Source organism: Heterocephalus glaber, unplaced genomic scaffold (assembly GCF_053883595.1).
Source record: "Heterocephalus glaber isolate CG9 unplaced genomic scaffold, H.glaber_assembly_v1.0 deba00001472, whole genome shotgun sequence".
NCBI lineage: Eukaryota > Metazoa > Chordata > Mammalia > Rodentia > Bathyergidae > Heterocephalus > Heterocephalus glaber.
This window is the reverse complement of record NW_028258315.1, coordinates 1,857,559-1,874,824: the sequence shown is the minus strand read 5'-3', so window position 1 is coordinate 1,874,824 and position 17,266 is coordinate 1,857,559. Positions and strand designations below refer to the sequence as shown.

The 17,266-nt window shown below is 47.1% G+C and overlaps 1 protein-coding gene and 1 long non-coding RNA gene across 7 annotated transcripts in view; one reads left to right on the top strand and one right to left on the bottom strand.

The window, feature by feature from the left end:
* The window catches only part of Exoc2 (exocyst complex component 2), a 138,091-nt gene that overhangs the window by 39,407 nt on the left and 81,418 nt on the right, over positions 1-17,266 (top strand). For all 5 annotated transcript variants that reach the window (XM_087181709.1, XM_021260766.2, XM_004847796.3 and 2 more), the window contains exons 7-10: positions 4,277-4,357; positions 12,213-12,358; positions 12,454-12,535; positions 13,287-13,389. In XM_087181709.1, coding sequence (XP_087037835.1) covers positions 4,277-4,357; positions 12,213-12,358; positions 12,454-12,535; positions 13,287-13,389 — 412 coding nt within the window. The remainder of the gene's footprint in view (positions 1-4,276; positions 4,358-12,212; positions 12,359-12,453; positions 12,536-13,286; positions 13,390-17,266) is intronic.
* LOC110349805 (uncharacterized) lies at positions 8,060-17,215 on the bottom strand. Of its 2 annotated transcripts, none has more exons than XR_002396077.2 (3): positions 17,121-17,215; positions 16,568-16,754; positions 8,060-8,746 (listed from the first exon to the last, which is right to left on the bottom strand). It is a non-coding gene; the product is annotated as an uncharacterized LOC110349805 (long non-coding RNA). The 2 variants fall into 2 exon arrangements; XR_002396076.2 differs by having other exon boundaries at positions 17,103-17,184.

Genomic DNA, 17,266 nt, shown 5'->3' with positions numbered 1-17,266 from the left:
CTCCCTCACCGGTGGGCGCCCCAGTTGCCTAGAGGTGCTCCCGCCTCGCCCTGCCCTTCCTGCCTGCTGGCTGTGGGGACATCGGAAGGAGTTAGCAGGGTGCGGACTGTAGCCCAGAATGCACGGTTTTGGAAAGACCTGGAGCGTTTCTGGCTTTCTGACCTGTGCTCTCTGGCGCCCGTCTCCCAGTTCAGTTCGGATGCAGAGAGGGCCGGGTGGTTGTCCCCCTCTCTTCCCTGTGGCTGGGCGGAAGGCTCGGCCCAGCCCACCTCACCTCCGGTTTCAGTCCGTCTCTGTCAGCTAGTAAGGGCCTTGGTTCTTCTCTGAGTTTTTATGCATCTCTTAGTTGTGCCTTTGTGTCTAACCAGAACCCGGGGAGCAGTGTGTCTGGAATAATGAACCTGCCATCCTTAACCTCAGCACGTTCAGTCTTCGCTCTTCCAGTATCCTGTAAAACCAGACTTCCATTTTCCAGGCCCTTGGCTCCTTGGCCCGCTGAGCCTTGGCGGCGGCTGTGGGGTCCACCAGTGGCAGGGGTGGTCGCAGGGCCCCGGGCACACCGAGGGCTCCCCGAGCCGGGTGCCTCTGCCCTGCCTCCTTCGCCTCAGCGTCCGTTCCCCGTCCGCCCTGGGGCTCCGGTGTTCAGGTCCTGGGTGCGGCCCTCGGTACAGCCAAGCCGAGAACGTGGTGCGCTGGCCGCCTCCCGTCTTCCTCCAGCGTCAGCGCAGCCAGGCAGAGTGACAGCTGTGGCGCTGCCTGTGTGTCCCTGCCTCCTGCCTGCGTGCTGCTGGCCCAGGCTGATCGGTGTGGCTCTGGGTCTCGCCCTCCTAAACAGGTCTGCCTCTCTCGCACCTGTGTGCTCCCTGAAGTTGTTATTGGTTTCTGCTTTAGAACTGAAGGAACTGGGTCTCACTGTCGAACCAGTTCAAGTAGAACTCGTGGTTAGGCTTCTCCGTGCCCGCGAGATGCCCATCGGGGAACGATGTGCTGGTGTGCAGGAGGCCCTCTGGTAGGCTCTTGCTTCTGGGTCTCCCAGTCAGTCCAAGGGGTGGGGAGGACGTTTCGGGGCATTGTGGGTGGCACATCATTGCAGGGTGTGTGGCAGGACAGACCGCTGTCCTCACATCCAGCCCTTTTGGACTGTGCCTCAGTGTCCTCCTCCAGTCACCATCCTTGGGACCAACCCTTGGAGACGCTCAGCATCCAGGCTGGAGCGCACACAGATTTGGCAGAATAAAGAGTTGGAAGCAGAGGTGTGGCAGACTCTGGGAGGTGACTGCTCCCCACTCACGCTGTCACCTGTTAGCTATGCAGTCCCCAGAGCCTGGCCACTTGCCAGGTGAGGCTGCAGTCTGCCTTAGCCCAGGCACGGAGCGAAGAGTGGCTGTTTTTCAAGGGTTGCTGAAAGCAAAGGAGGAAACCCGTGATGGCGCCTGTGTGATAGAGGCGGGTGAAGCGCTTACCGTCTGCGTGACCACAGCAGTAGTTTGCCGGCTCAGCTGGCTGGAGCCCTCCTGCTCTGCAGGCAGCAGTACGTGCAGTGGTGAGGCGGGCATCGGGAGGCTGTTGTCCGTGTGCCCGTCGTTCCCTGGGGCCTCAATCCTAAGTACATTTATATGAATGCATGGCAGGCATTTTGATTTTTTGATAGAAATTACAAATGAGACGCCCTGTTTCAGTCAAGTTAAATAAAATGATCAAGTAATTCCAGTGACTGTATAACCCGGGTTTTTCTTCCAATAGTACTTTCATACATACCTTATTTTTGTTCCCAAACAGACGGGATAATAGCTGCTTCACATATTTAAGTTTTAATAGATTAGAAACAATAACAAACCTATGATCAGGTACCAAGTTGCTTATTGAGTTACTCTATTTAAAAATGTTTTCAGAGAAAATAGAAGGTCGAGTTAAGCAGAGTTGGGTTGTTTGGCTTAATTTTCTGGAAAATAGGATTGCTTTATCAGATCGCAGCGTCCCGGCCCTCACGCTTGGCTGGCGGCTGATGGGCTCTGCTGCGTGCGGAGGCGGGAGGGCTGTAAGCCGGGCGGAGCGGGCGGGCCCGCGGGTGGGAAAGGGGCCACCTCGTGCCGACCCTCTCTGCCCTGGACTGCTCTGCCCTGGGTCAGGTCAGCATCGGGGCGCGGCTCCCTGCAGGCCGGGCTGTGTGGGGGCAGTCGCTCAGTGGCGGCAGACCACATGCAGGGCGCTCGGTAGAAGGTGCCACGTGCCCAGAGGTCTTTGGCAAGTGCGGTTGTCGGGAAATGGCAGCGGCATTCAAATAAGGAATGTGAGCAGGCTTGCTCGCATAGCGCGTGGAAGTCTTTCTGGCTTGGCTTTTCAATACCGAGGCATAGTCTGTCTCCTTGGCATAAGGAGAGGAAAGTTCTTTTCCACCTAACTTCCCGTGTTGAGATTAAACATAAGCTTTTATGTGTAGAAGCACTCTGTCATTGTTAACGCCGTCCAGATTTGAAGATTAAAGAAATTACTTTCTCTTCACTCCTAAAATTGGCCAAACACTTAAAAGTACAGTGGCTGGTTTTTTACCACATATATTTCTTATTTTTTCTGTGAACGTCTGTCTTCAACAGAGGAGCAGCCTGTTCATTTTAGAATTTCAAACGAAATTTGATGAGGCTTTACAAGAAAAAATATTTAAGGCAACAATCTGGATTAATTAGAAGAAGCAGAGAAATAGTTGTTATTAGGCATTGAGAATGGGTTCATATAGTGCATTTGAGCAATGAATTTGCCCACAAATTTCCTGGCCAGTAAGTCAGGAGAAATGCGTTGAACTGTAAGATCTCAGGAAGAAATGACACACACGCTCATGCAGGCAGACTTTTTTTTTTTTTAATCATAAACCTGCCATCTGTGGCTCGTGGTTAAGGCACTTTGAGTCCCTTTAAGAAAGAATGTTCCTTTACTGTCCAAATGTTGGAGAATAGCTAATACTTAGTGATGTAGTAGCTGTCAGGCCATAGAGTTAAGCATCTTGCATGTAGGTTTTCATTACAGCAAATTATGGGAAATAAGAGAAATCCTGAATGTTTTAGTAGCTAGTTCTTTGGGGACAGGAGGCCTCTTATTGGCAACTGAATACTGTTCCCAGCTGACACAGTAGGTTTGTCGTTCTCATCTTAGAGGTCTGAGAACAGAACCCTGGAACGTCTGTGCTGCCTGCCTGCCTGTTCCGTGTGGGTGCGTGGGCTGGGGCAGAGCCCCGAGATCTGGGACCGCACTGCTCCAGGGCACAGTTTGCTTTCAGCTCTGTGACCTTGGTTTGGGTTTGGAGCTTGGTTTTCTTATCTGTACAATAGAAGTGCTGCTAGAACATGTATCCCGGACTGCTCACGAGTCTACAGATGTGTATTAGATACCCCAGTGCTCAGCTTGTAGTCGTGGTCCAATTAATGTGTGTCGTGCTATTTTTATTACATCACAGTTTCAAATTGGAATTTACGTTTGACTTTGTTTTTGAAAGTTTTCTTAGTTTTTTACCTAAGTAAGTGTGATTTGCTCTGTTTAAACTCCCCTTCAGTGGTTAAGTTTTTAAATATACATTTCTAAGTGATTCTCTAATAATCTTTATCAGAATCAGAGACCCACATATCAGTTAACAGCAAAAGACTCTTGTAATTTATACATCCGGAGTTGATGTATTAGTAGATATTGCTAGATATATTTTAGAACCTTCAGGAAATTGTTTATTGTGAGTAGAACATAAAATATATTTTGCCATGTTATATCCTGAGGCCGAAATTATATTTCTTGAGGCTGGTAGACCCCAAACTGTAGTATTTCTGTCTTTCTCATTTTTATTTTTATTCATATGAGTTTGCAGTACGTAACGGTCACCCTGGGGCAGCCCCAGACCCATCTTAGCTTCCTCTCCCCTTCTGCCCCTCTCTCCCTGGCAGATGTGGGACGGAGGGAGATACACGACTGGCTACATAGTGGGCTCACCAGTAAGCCCGGGGTCTGAGGTCTCACTGTCCTTTCTCCTTTTCTCTTTTTCCCATCCAGCTGCTCTCACACTCAGTCTTGAGGGTCAGGTGATAAGCGTGTGTCTTACGTGCTGTTTCAGTAACACAGAACTCTGAGTAACTTAGATGCTCGCTGCTGGGGACTTTGCAGAGCACTGCATGTTTATGCACCTTTCCAGTGGTGAAAATAATATGACTTTTTTGCCACTGTTTAAAAATGTCCTTTTGTTGTAATATCTTCCCACCCCTTAAAATGGCCTACATTTTAACTGGATATTTTTTTCTAGCCATCCATCAAAAACTAGAAGCAGATGGAACGGAAAAAGTGGAAGGATCCATGACGCAGAAACTGGAGAACGTTCTGAACAGTGAGTTTGCCCCTCCACCCACAGCTATTCATGGCCTTACAGCCAGTGTTAGTACGACCCTTGAACCTCATCTCACAGCGCAAGGCAGTGACTTGCCACTCAGCATTCACTTCCAAATAGCAGTGATTTAACGACACAAAGGGAAACAGAAATATTGAACATGAGTTTGGTTTCTGTTTGCATTTTATTTGTGAGAAATCATAATTTGAAAATTGTGTTTCTTCCAAGATAGAATTTGCTCCCCTAAACCAAGGAAGGTGCCTTTCCTTATTTTCGAATGTGCAGGGCAGGTCTCCTCGGCTACGAGATCGACACACACTCAGGTGTCACCATTTGTGAATTTAAGGCCACTGTCAAAGAGTGTGTCTGACTTTGAGAGAGTTAGTAAAAACTGGGTTCAGGACAAACTGATACATAAAAGCTTTGGGGCCCATCCTCTTTCCCTTTAATCCTCTTTCCGGCAATTTGTATCCCAGCTACTTATCCCACTGCTTCAAGAAGAAACTCATCAGATCAGCTAATCCTTATTGTACTGTTAGTGCCTTAAAATGAGTTACTCAGTTTTGTCCTTGCAGTTAGCTTTTGGTGTGAAGCAGTAATGCCCAGGGGAGTCTCCTCATTTGTAAATACAGTGTTACATATGATTTCCTTACAACGAGGGGCTAAGAAAAAAAATTAAGAGTCCTCACATTAGATCTTGAAAGATTCTGTGAATGCAGGACCGTGGTATGAAGCTAATTTTATACTTCCAGCTTAATTTAGTCCATTGAGCAGAACTTGCTGAGCCTTTATGTAAACATCTGTTCACAAAGTTCCTAATAAGAAAGTATTTTGTAGAATGAAGCCTTAATTTGCTATAGGCTGTCCTTGGTGGTAGAATTTATTCACTTGTTTTATTCTAAATCTGTGAATTCAGCAGCACTTAAAATTTTTTTCCTCTGATTATTACTGCAATTATTATTATTTGCTTTGAGATTTTTGCCCTTTCTTTGTGTCTGAGAACCAAGTCACCAACTTTGGTGAAATGAATATGTTCAGAATTCCACCCAAATAAATATTTATTGAGGGGTATTTCTGTCAGAGCAGTCAGACATTTTAAGGTTTTAGAAGGATTTTTTTACTTTAGGATGTTATTTGCACCGTTGAAATTGTCTTGAAACAATGATATAGCTGCAAAAAATGAGATTACTTCAATAACTTTTAAAAGGTAACTGTAAGAATAGCTGACCCAGTGAATGTGTCCTTGTGGCAGTAAAAAGATTTACCAGTGTCGGGAAAATCCTAAGATTCCTTCTTCATGGGTTAGACTTAGCATCATGGGGTGACATTTTTTTTCTTTTAAGGTGTAATTTGGAAAATCTTTGCTTGAGAATTGTGGTATAAAAATTGTAAGAAAAAAAAATTTTTGGGGGGGGGTACTGGGGGTCAAACTTGGGTCCTTGTGCTTGCGAGGCAGACAGCAGAGCCACTGAGCTACATCCCCGGCCCCAAGAAAAATTGTTTTAAATGTGTTTTGTACCTAACCAAATTTGTTCTAGAAATGTGTCATGTTAACTTTCTACTGAAATTTGCTTTTTTTTGGTTAAACTTGGGCTTGACTGACATAATGATTATTTCTTTATGAAACCCTCAGGACTTTTTAATATAAAGTTTTTCCTTAAAATATAATTTTTGTAACAGTCATCTTTTTTCTGGAAACATTCTTTATCCCCATGATGTTGACGTTTGCTCCCTTAGAATAAGGTTTTGCTAATTCAGGGCAGCTTGACAAACTTTCCAGGTCCCGGGCTGAGCCCACCAGGGAGACCAGCCAGAGGGCATGTGGATCCCTGCAGCAGGCATCCCTTCCCGACAGGCCTGTCCCTGTCGTCCGTGTGTGCCGAGGCTGCAGGTGGGGGTGAAGACCTCGGGAACTGTCATCCAGAGAAGTGGTCCCAGGGGACGCCGAACATCTAGTTTGACTTCCTTTTGAAAAGAAGGAATAAATGAGTATGACTATAATTTGCTTGGATCGTGACTAAGGAGGCTTTCATTGTGTAGAAGACTATAGTAATTTTGCTTTTTTTGAGACAGGGTCTCTGTGCAGTTCAGGCTGGCCTCAAACTCACTGTGTAGCCCAGGCTGGCCTTGAACTCTTGGTGATCCTCCTGCCTCAGCCTCCCAAGTGCTAGGATTACAGGCGTGCGCCACCACACCCCGCAAGAATATAGTAATTCAAATGGAGTGTTCTTTCCTTTTTTTAAATGAGAATTTTTTGTTGCTTTTGGCTTTAAATTTAGGCAGTGTTTCTCACTGTCCCCTAAGTTTTTAAGGCATAATAATGTTGATCACACAACGTTGCCAGTTTTGTTCAGTGTTTATGAGTACTGACACCTTTTACAATTATTCCTTTGGTTATTATTGACATATTCTAATATTTGCCCCTGAAAACTTAATAATGCATTCTTGGTTTATTTACCTCACAGTTGCATACCCAGCCCTGTGTTCTTGATTGCCCTGAAAGTGCAGAAGGGCACAGTGGGCCGGATGGGCTCCTGTAGTGCTGGCCGTGGGGCAGGTCACGTGTGCCTGGGGTGACGGAGGTCACATGTAAAGGGGCAAAGGTTCATTTTGGCTCGTAGTTTGGGGGGCTCGGGCCACAGTCCCCAGCGCCATTCCCTCTGGGTGACATGGCAGGCAGAGCTCACCGCAGGGAGCGCCGGCGGCAGCTGGGAGGGAAGGACAGGAGGAGCCAGGGGTCCCAGGTCCCCATGAAGCCTCTCCCAGCGCCTTAACTTCTTCACTTTATGCTGACGTGGCTGGGCACTGCCTGCCATTGCGTTGGACAGCACGGGTGCTGGTCCATAGCCTCTGCCCCCTGGCGGCTCCTGGTGAGCAGCCCCTGGGGCCCTTACGGAAGTGGGTGATCTAAAGGCAGAGAGTGGCCCGCCCGAAAGAGGTGCATCGCAACCAAGCCGTGACAGCACTGGAAACGAGGTTCCTGCTCAACCGCACGGGGCTGCAGTGAAGGTGACCTCACCAGCAAGCGGAAGGCCGTGTCTGTGGCGAGAGGGAGACACCTGAGAAGCGATACCCGACTGCACCCTGGACACCCACAGGGTGCCCCAGTGCAGGTCCTCCCCATCAGGATGGCCCATCCTGGGAACCCGCTGTGAATCGGAGACAGCCCTCCCGGCTGGCTGTCAAGCCCGGCAGCACAGCGCCGCTGCTGAGCCTCTGTGGACCCCTGTGGCAGGGGTACCCATGGGGCTGCAGCTCCCCCACCACCCAGACCCTTCGAGGCAGCGGACTGCGGGGTGCCAGCCTGGGCAGAGTGCCACAGTCAGAGTCTGAGCTACGGCTTCCACAGAGCGTGCTTTGCACCACGGCAAAACGGAAAAATTGTAAGGGGAATCATTCTGAGTTGAGGACGTCTATGAGTTTGTGTTGGGTGGTCACCATGGAGATGGCTTTGCTGGGTTTCAAACTGTGTCACCCTTGTCGGGCCCCAGTGGTACAAGGTGGGGCATCCTGGCCTGTGCTGTCCTCTTCTGCCTCTCTGGATAGAAGACTCTGGACACTGGCCGGAGACTGGTTTTCAGTGTTTATGGAGCACAGCTTTGATTGTTCTTGGAATGTAAAATTAAAACTGCTTGTTTTTAAGAGTTTATAACTCCTTGGAAAATACAGACACATAAGCAGGTGATTGAGTGGTCATGTGCTTTTACTTGGCTGATAGTAATTCTGGGGTACAGCTGGAGCACACACTCAGCAACTGACGGAGAAGCAGAGCATGTAAGGGTGTGGTTCACCGGGGAGAGGCTTGCCTGGCTCCTGTGAGGTCCTGGATTCTGTCTCCAGCACCAAAGTAACAACAGAAACAGGTGGAGTGGAGTGACTGTCTCGGCGGTCATACGTGCTTTGAGAGGGTAGCGGGAAGTGGCCAGAGGAGCAGACTGGCAGATGGGCAGCTAGATGGAGCCAGGTGCGCCCTGGCAGGGGCAGCTGCAGGAAGGGGAAGCAGCCTAGGAAGCGGGACCTAGAATGGCTGTGTGTCGAAGCTGCATCGGAGACCTTCCCTGCTTGTGCCATCCCGTGGAGCTGGCCTCTGTCCTGAAGTCTCCCGGGGCTCACGGGAGGTGAGCCGGGGTGTCCGGCTGTGGTACCCTCAAAGCACACTGCCAGCTGATAGGTGGTGGCTCAGAGCAGGCAGCACGGGGGAGGAAGAACCCAGGCAGGGTGTGTGGATTGCAAGAATGTGAAGGTGACGGGGTAAAGCCCTCTAGCCAGAGCCAAGGGCAGGCAGAGTGAATGGCTGGGGGAGCCACTGGGGAGAAAGGGTGACAGCAGTTGGTCCTTGTGGAGTGGGAAAAAGGAAATGACCAGTGGGGCTTCCACAGCCGGCTTCACCTGCAGGAAGGAGGAGCAAGGGAAAAGCCCAGCTGTTATAGCATGTCAAGTCTGAGATTCCCGAGGGCCGGGTCAGTGAGTTTCTTGCTGGCTCTCTCTACTCCTGTCTGTCACACTGGCAGGAGGAATAACCTGTGTCGCACCTGCCTGCACTGCCCATGTTGGAGGCACATAAGCCAGTGCACGTGAGTTGCGCCTGTCAAGTAGAATAGCACCTAGCGCGGAGGAAGTGCTCATAAGCTAGCTGACCTTATCACACATCTAGCGAAAGGACTTTGAAAGATTAGTGTAAGCTCACAGGCATCTTGAAATGTGGATTTGGGAATCGGTATTGGGATGCAGTTGAAGGACTAGGACTGAAGGAGCAGGTACCATGTGTAAAATTAAAAGAACAAGATCAAGAACACTAAAGAGCAGCAGTGGGAGGAAGTTCTGTGAAAAAGAAAATGATGCTGCCTCAGTGGTTGCAGGTGAATATCTGACGAGTGGCAGTGATAAAAGAAAAACAGAAAGGAAGCCCAGCCATGAGTTCAGCCTTCTCCAGAGGCGCTGTGAGCTCGCAGTTGGCTCTGTGCACACGGCCGACCTCAGCTCTGCTCTCATGCTGTGATCCTGCTCCTTGTCGCCTTCGAAGCTGTGGGATCCCAGAGTGAAGTCAGCATCAAGCAGTCCTTACAGTGGCGTTCACCTAATACCGTGATGTGACTGCCGGCCGCCTGTCATTCTCTAGAATCTGAGTGGAACCCGAGACACATAGAGCAGGAGGGTAGGGCCCTTTGTGGTCCTGATTTTGCCACGAGTGTGAGTACCCGTTTTAGGGTTACTCAGTTTTCCAGATGCTGTAATGTGTGGTTTTCTCATCCCATCAGCTTGCCTGTTTCTGGGATAAATTGTATGGGGGTTCCTTCTGTTCTGTCCCTGGCCCCTGCGAGTCCCATGGAGCAGAGAGCGCAGATTAAAACTCACTTTTATGACCTACAGTCTCAAGTGCTAGTACCAAGAAAGGGACCGATGAGGTCACTTCGAAATAAGGAAAAGCGTAATGTTTGCTTTAAATACCCATGCATGAAATTCTAAGGCCCATTCGAATTTCGGGCCTAGATTTCTGAGGTGACAAGAGTTCCTGGCATAGCTGAATTCCTTTGTGTGTGTTGAGGACAGATCGCTGCCAGGTCGGTGTTCGTGTGAGGAGCTACACAGAGGTCACCTTTCTCCCCATGTTACATCGCCACATTGGCAGCAGCTGGAGTGTGGTTCCAACAGCAGGGTTGTTAGTTCTTGGGCCCCTGTGTGACTCGGACAGTGACGTCCCTGTCCAGACCCCCAGCAGTGAGACGTTCTTTGGGGAGGAGGGGACCCACTTCGGGCCTAGGATCAGGACCTGTTCTGCAGATTTTCCCCTAGTCACACACTGGACGTTCTGACCCCTGGGTGGTGTGGGGATCTGGGCCAAGGTGCCTGGCTTGGTGTGCACGCAGTGTTGGTGCGGTGGCTGCGTGGGTGCCCTGCCAGGCCCTCTGTGTGCACCCTTTTGTGTAGCAGCCCTGCTCGCTTACTTGCAGCCCTCGGGCAGAAAGACACCCAGTGCATCATGGGGGCTGCTGGTGATTGTTTTCTGCTGTAGAAATCTTTTTTTTTTTTGGTACCAGGGATTGAACTCGGGTCCTTGCGCTTGCAGAGCAGGCAGTGGCTGCCTCACTGAGCTACAGCCCCGGCCCTCTGCTGTGCAAATCCTGATATCACTGCCCTCCTGTATTTTCTTGTCATTATCAGAGTGACCAATACAGGAAGATTCACAACAAATAATTTCCTGGCAGAAATTGTCTACATAATTTCTCAGTATCGCATAAGTTGAAATTCTTTATATGTAAATGCATATATTTTTGTATAAATTAAATTCTGACTTTATAGTTTATAATTTCTGCCTATAAATTTTTGTTTGCTTTCTTTAATTGTAAGTGGATTTTCTTTGTACATATTTTCACAGTTTTTAAAGGAGTTAAATTATTAATTGGTATTTTTTAATCACATTAAAAATAAGGTGGTAAAAGTCTAATTTGGGCTTGTATGCTCTTTGTACAGATTCTCCTGTTATGCAAAAAAAAGCACTTGGTGATTTCACATCCGAACTCCTCAAAAGTAATTAACCTTTTAATGGCATTCAATTCCATTCTCATATCTAATTATTTATGAAGCTTGAACTCATCAAGTTTGTAGTTTTAAAACGATAAGCAAATACTTTAAAATAATTTTTCTTGAAGAAAGTTTTAACCCTAATCAGATTTCAGATTCTCACTCAGCCTCCACTGTGCAGTTTGGTGACAAGAAGGAAATACATTTTTCCTCATCTTAGAATAGAAGTGCAGTGTTCCACATTAAACAGCATGTGGTGAAAACAGTTATCTTGACCAAACAAAGTTTTTATATCAGGTCTTTAAAATTTCAGCAGAACTTAAACATTATTTAGATAAAACAATCATGTTACAAAGACGACTTTTAACAGGATCAGGCCACCCACAGTGTGGGCCGGAGGACGTGGCATGCAGCCACCCAGCGAGGCTGAGGTAATTTTCTCATCTCTGCTTAAAGTATGGTCACTAGACCAGATAATGGAGAGACTTTCTCAGGCAGCGATCAGACAGCTGAGAACAGTTTATCCTTTTTCTCCTCTTTGCTTGAGTCTAATTGAAAATAATTCACAAGTTACAAAAATCTAAGCTATTTTTGTATGTAGCACATTTTCTTTAGATAAAGCAGCACTTTCATCACAGTGAACCATGTAGTATGAAGTCTTTTAGGTGAAAAAAAAGCCTTTTGAAATGTCCTGTTTATGTATCATTTTATAAGAATTAGCTGATTTGAGAAATATTGATGATGCAATGTTAAGTGTGACATTTTCAGTTGTTTATATTATTTTCCATGCCTGAAATATAAGGAGATAATTTTATAAAGAAAAAGGATTGGTTTTAAAGTACGTCTTCTGAACAACTTTTCTGAAAGCTGCTTTCCTGGTTTTATCGCCTCTGCATGTCAGCCCTGCGTCTGTGGGAGTTCGCTAGTATCCATGTGAGTGTGCACACAGGCGTGCGTGTGTGCATGTGTGTGTTTGTCCTTACTGTCTGAAGCAATGGAATACCCTAAGGGCCCATAGCTGCCATGATAGTTGGAAGCATAACCAGAACAGATGTTGGCTCCTGTTGGGGGAATTTATTTGGGTGTGGTAAGGATGGTTGTTTTTAATAGGTTACCATTCTCAACATATGAAAAGACATAGCAGGCAAAATGAAAATTTTATTTTAGCAAACCATAAAAGATTTCCAATGTAGCTAACTTAAAAAAAGAAAACGGTCTTTTGAGATTTAATAGCAGTCTGTAATAGAAGTCCTAACACTTTGTTTTCTAGTCCGTTACACATTTTCTGATTAAAATCAGCTTTTATTTGATTCTTTTTCTCCTTTTAAAATAGGAGCAAGTAATACAGCAGACACATTATTTCAAGAAGTGTTAGGTCGAAAGGACAAGGCAGATTCCACAAGAAATGCACTCAATGTACTTCAGCGATTTAAGTTTCTCTTCAACCTTCCTCTAAATATTGAAAGGAATATTCAAAAGGTAGAGTACTTATTTATGTACCATGATAGATGTCATAAATTTTAAAGATTTGTTAAGATTTTTTTATATTAACCAAATGCTTCTTTATTTTAAAGGGTGATTATGATGTGGTTATTAATGATTATGAAAAGGCCAAATCACTCTTTGGGAAAACGGAGGTGCAAGTTTTCAAGAAATGTAAGATTTGCTTATTATTACTTTCAGATCTTCTACTTCCCTTTTACAGGAAGAATGTGGGATGTGTGCTGCAAAGAGTGTTATGTGCAGTTTAGATTTTGTTTATATAGTGCTTTCTTTAAAATGTAAAACAATTACTTCAGAAATGGCATGGCTTTTCTTCCTGATCTAGTTAAAATGAGCAACTGTGATGTAGGTAAGTCTCAGACATTTTTTTCTATTTGTTAATCATGATGCTATTACAAAAGTCTTTCTTACTAGAAAGAAGTAATGTCAGGTATTTTATAGACATGGAAACCTGCATTTCAGTCTCCCCTTACCAGAAAGACCAATACATTTGTGAATTCTAACCTTTAAAGCGAAATCAACACCTTTTGAAATCCTTTCTCATACCACCAGAGTTGTAGAAAATAACAAAAGCTTAAAATTCCCTGTGGTTAAAACCTTATCAACCAGGAGAAATATCATAGGGCTTATTAAATTCAGAAGTGAAATCATAAAGACTCAGAAAACAGAACTCATTTCTTCCCTGTGATAGCTTCCCGGGCGGTGAGACACACGCCCCTTGCCTGTTGCAGGTCAGCAGGCTCCGACAGACGCCCTTGCCGGCTCGACAATGAGTGGGTGGTGAGCACAGGGGTCCCTTGTACTGCTGCTCAGTCAGAAGGAAACGCTTTTCTGCTTTGTTAAATTGGACTTTAAACTCCACTTCGGTTAACTCTTGTATATATATATTTTTTTAAAAAAATAGATTATGCTGAAGTAGAAACACGTATTGAAGCTTTACAAGAATTACTTCTGGATAAATTGCTCGAAACGCCATCGACCTTACATGACCAAAAACGTTACATAAGGTAAAGAATGTTGACAAATCCCGTACCTCTGCTACTGGTTGTGTCATGTGACCCGGAAAGCTCATCTGGGGGATTCTGGGAACCCGACTAAGTGGAGAGAGGGAAAACAAAGAGCAGAAACTGAGAGGTATCTGCTATGGGACACCAAAATTCTTTTGAATGCTAATAATTGGCAGCAGTTCTGGAATAATCACTTTTTAATGGGGAGAAAATGCTGGCAGTTTGGCCAAAGGAAAAGTGGCCTCTTTGCTCGGTCACCCCTTCCGCAGTGCGCAGCCGTCCTGCGTGGGGCGGTGCGGGAGCTGTGCTCTAGGAGGCCGCAGGTCGGGAAGCAGGGTCCCCACCGTCCTTCTCCAGGCGGGCGGCGGCTCCTGATGCCAGAGGAGTGTGCCCTGGCTCCTGGCTCCGCGGCGGGGATGGTTCTGGAAGGCTGTGTCCTAGCTGGTCCTGCATGCAGCCTTCAGCATCAGTAGAAAACAGCAAGGCTGCAAAGCGGAACCCTAAACAAAGCTGGCAGTGCTGTTAGAAGACGTGGCCGGCATGGCCACAGAGACGGCTGCCAGGAAGCAGGGCCTGCGTGGTCCCGGGCCCCGCTGTGCACGCGGCGGCTGCCCCGAGCCCTCTCCCTTCAGTCTGCGCCTGGACGGGGCCTTGTCCCCGTGGTCTGCGTTGCGGGCCCAGCAGAGGTGTTGAAGGGCTCAGCACGGCACCTGGCACGTAATGAGTAGTCAGGGAATGTTTTATGTGTATAGTTTGTGTCAGGATTTGGAGTCAGAATAAAGTCATGAGCTTTTCATATCAGTGATTCAAGAATACTATGTTTTCTGCTGGGGACCTTGATTGCTGCGCTTGTTCTCAGACTGTAAGGCTTCTCTCCAAGAATTAGCAAGGTGGATCGGAGATGCACAGTTACAAGATGGCTGTAGTCATCGTGTGGTTGCGGGAAGAGGTCTGGCCTGCAAGCTACCATGTCCCAGGAGTGCCGGCGGGGCTGCGGGGCGGACAGGGAGTGTGAGCTGCTGTTGCTGACCGTGTCCTGGGGCTGCCCAGGCGGAAGATGGGCAGGAGAGCAGAAAGCCCATCGCTGCTGCTGCTGCCAGCTGGGCCGTGCCTTTCGCTGTGGCTGTGCAGGGTGCGTGCTCACTTCTGTCCTCACGAAAGGGCCTGGTGTTGTCCCCAGACACAGGTGATGACGGAAGCCCGCCCGGCCCGCGCTGCCAGAAGCGCCCTGTTTGTCCCCTTGCCTCAGCTCCTTACTGCCTCCGTCAGCAGAAAACGTACTCGGAGGGCTTTTCTTGCTTGCAGCATTGTAGAAATTTCAAGCTGGAAATAAGCCACAGTCAGTGATCCAGCTGCTCTATGTTCTACATATAAGGAAGCAGAGTCCGGGAAGGCCGGGCTGGAGCGCAGCAGGTGCCCTAACTCCCGCTCCCTTCCCTCTGCCTGCCGGGCAGGGCTTCACGGGCTCACTTCGCTGTTCTTTGTTATCTCCAGTTTGCCTAAACTTCACCCAGTGTCCATTTTCGCTGTGGGTGAACTACCATCCACATGGATAGCAAAAGTGCGGCTCCCAGGACCACGTTATCTCCCGGATGTCATTTAGAGATGTGCTCTCAGGAGAGGTGCTCTGAAATGACCCATCTTACTGCCTTTTCCTGTCCTTTTACAGGGTCAGTAACAGGAATGTCAACAACAGTTTAGTTATTTTTTATCATTTTCTTACTTTGATGGTTTGAGAAGACACAGAGCAGTTTGATTACCATTTTAAGTGAAAAACGTTAAGCATTAATGAGTAGAAGAACAAGATCAGAACCAGGTTACAGACACTGTGAATACCACGTGGGGTGAAGGTGCTGTCTTGTCCCCTCGGGCACAGCGGTGTCAGAGCCCTCACTCAGTCCGGCTGTGTGGCAGGCATGCGCATTTGATCGCTGCTGCAGCTTTGCTTATCATTTTATCTAAGGGAAGACTCCCTGGTCAGTTTCACTCGTCCTCGTCCTCCTGTCTTAATGCTGGGAGGGGACATCCGTCCTCAGCATGAGGCGGAGCTCCATTACTGGCTTCCATGAAATTGTGATCCTGGTCCTCACGTCAGAGTATGGCTACAAAGTTTCAATCTTAAATTTTAAAATATTGAGCTTATGTTGATCGTAATTAACATTCTTTACCTTGTTTTGCTCTCGAAAAAGCCTTTTGAGTGTCCTTTAATATGTAATTTTTAAAGAAATAGCAATAACATGTTGTCACATTCTATACAGAGCTTTGTAATGAAACATTTATTTTTAAACTTTATACTAAAAGAAAGAAAGAAACTTGGAAGAGCCTAAAACAAGCCATTGTACTCTAGAATTGAAACATCCTCTGGAATTTGAGAGAATAATTAGCTTGATAAAATACTCCTAAACTCCTTTAATTTGTTAATCATTGATAAGGGAATAGAAAGAAGATTATTACTAAATTTTGCAAGGACACAGTCAACATACCAAAGAGACTTATACTTTTAAAAGTTACTAAGGCAACAAGTGTTTTGATTTTTCTTGCTGAACTGCCTGAGAAAGAGCCCTAGGCATGACCATCCACATTCCTGTTTAGGAGTTTAGGTATTGAAAGGAATCAGCTTCTCTAAGGAATACTCCCACATGTCGCTGCTGACACCAGATCTGAGGGTTATGTGAGCGACAGTGTTAGGAGATGACTCTGTGTGAGTATTTGGAGGCAAAGCAAACCTGCCGAGAGAGAGATTGCTGGAAGGAAGTCTCCCTGGCAGGAGAGAATAGAAGCACGGGCATTTCCAGGTGATACAGGAGGAAAGCCTGGCATGAGGGGAAGCATTGGACTGAATTTGGGAAGCCGGAGGGTGAATTCTATTTGCCAAGCTAAAGGTACTGTGTTAGGTTGTGTTTGCGTCTCAGGACGCAGTTGTCAGACATGAGGAGGAGCCGTAAGTGGCTCTTAATGAGTGAAGTCCCTCCTGATTTGACCTGTCACCTTGCTTGCAGCCTGCTGGAGTCACAGGGAGGGGAGCGGTGGCAGCCCCGCCTAGGGAGGCTCGGGCCCCTTCTGTGGGTGCTCCGATGCCCACCCGCCCCACCTTAGCTCCTGCAGCTCGGGGTCAGTGTGGGGAGATTCTTAGGCCCTGTCAGATCTCTCCTCAGCATTTCGCACAATGCTAACTTACTGCCAGCTGGGTCTCTCTTCTGATGAGCTGCTAGTTGAGATGTCTAAATAAGGAGCACCCCTGAGACAGGGTCTTGAGTTGCTGAGTTGCCTGGCTGGAACTGAATGCGTGATCTTCCTGCCTCGGCCTCCCAGAGCACTGGGATTACAGGCGTGTTCCACCATGCCCGGCTCTAAAATCTTTGATCCTAAAACAAAAGACAGTTCTTAGTTTAAGAATAATTTTAAGAAATAAATTTATTTTAACAGGCTTTTGGAGTTTAGTTAAATTTAACCTGTCACATTAATGTATTATGTAATGTATATTAATATATTATTCAAGACTGAGAGCTTAGTCTTGAATAACATTTGACAGAAAAATGTCTACTGAAATTCATTGTGTATGTGGGTTGGGGTATTTTATGGAAAAGATGACTTTAAATATCTGAAAAGCTACATAAAAAGTAAGAAAAAATGCATTGGTAATGTATGATATGGAGCGGTATTTTCTTAGTCATGAGTTAAGGGTTTAGGATTTAGGCTTTAGAGGTAAGTACACGTCAGCAGCTGTCTACCCGGGAGAAAGCCATGTGGTCTCAGCTGGCCTGCCGTTAGTCTAGGAAACGGTGTCGCACTGCCATCTGGTGGCCACGCGGGCGCTGTGCCTGTGTCTGGCCCGGGCCTGGTGGCTGGCGCTAGCCGCAACGCGCTGAGGGCTGGG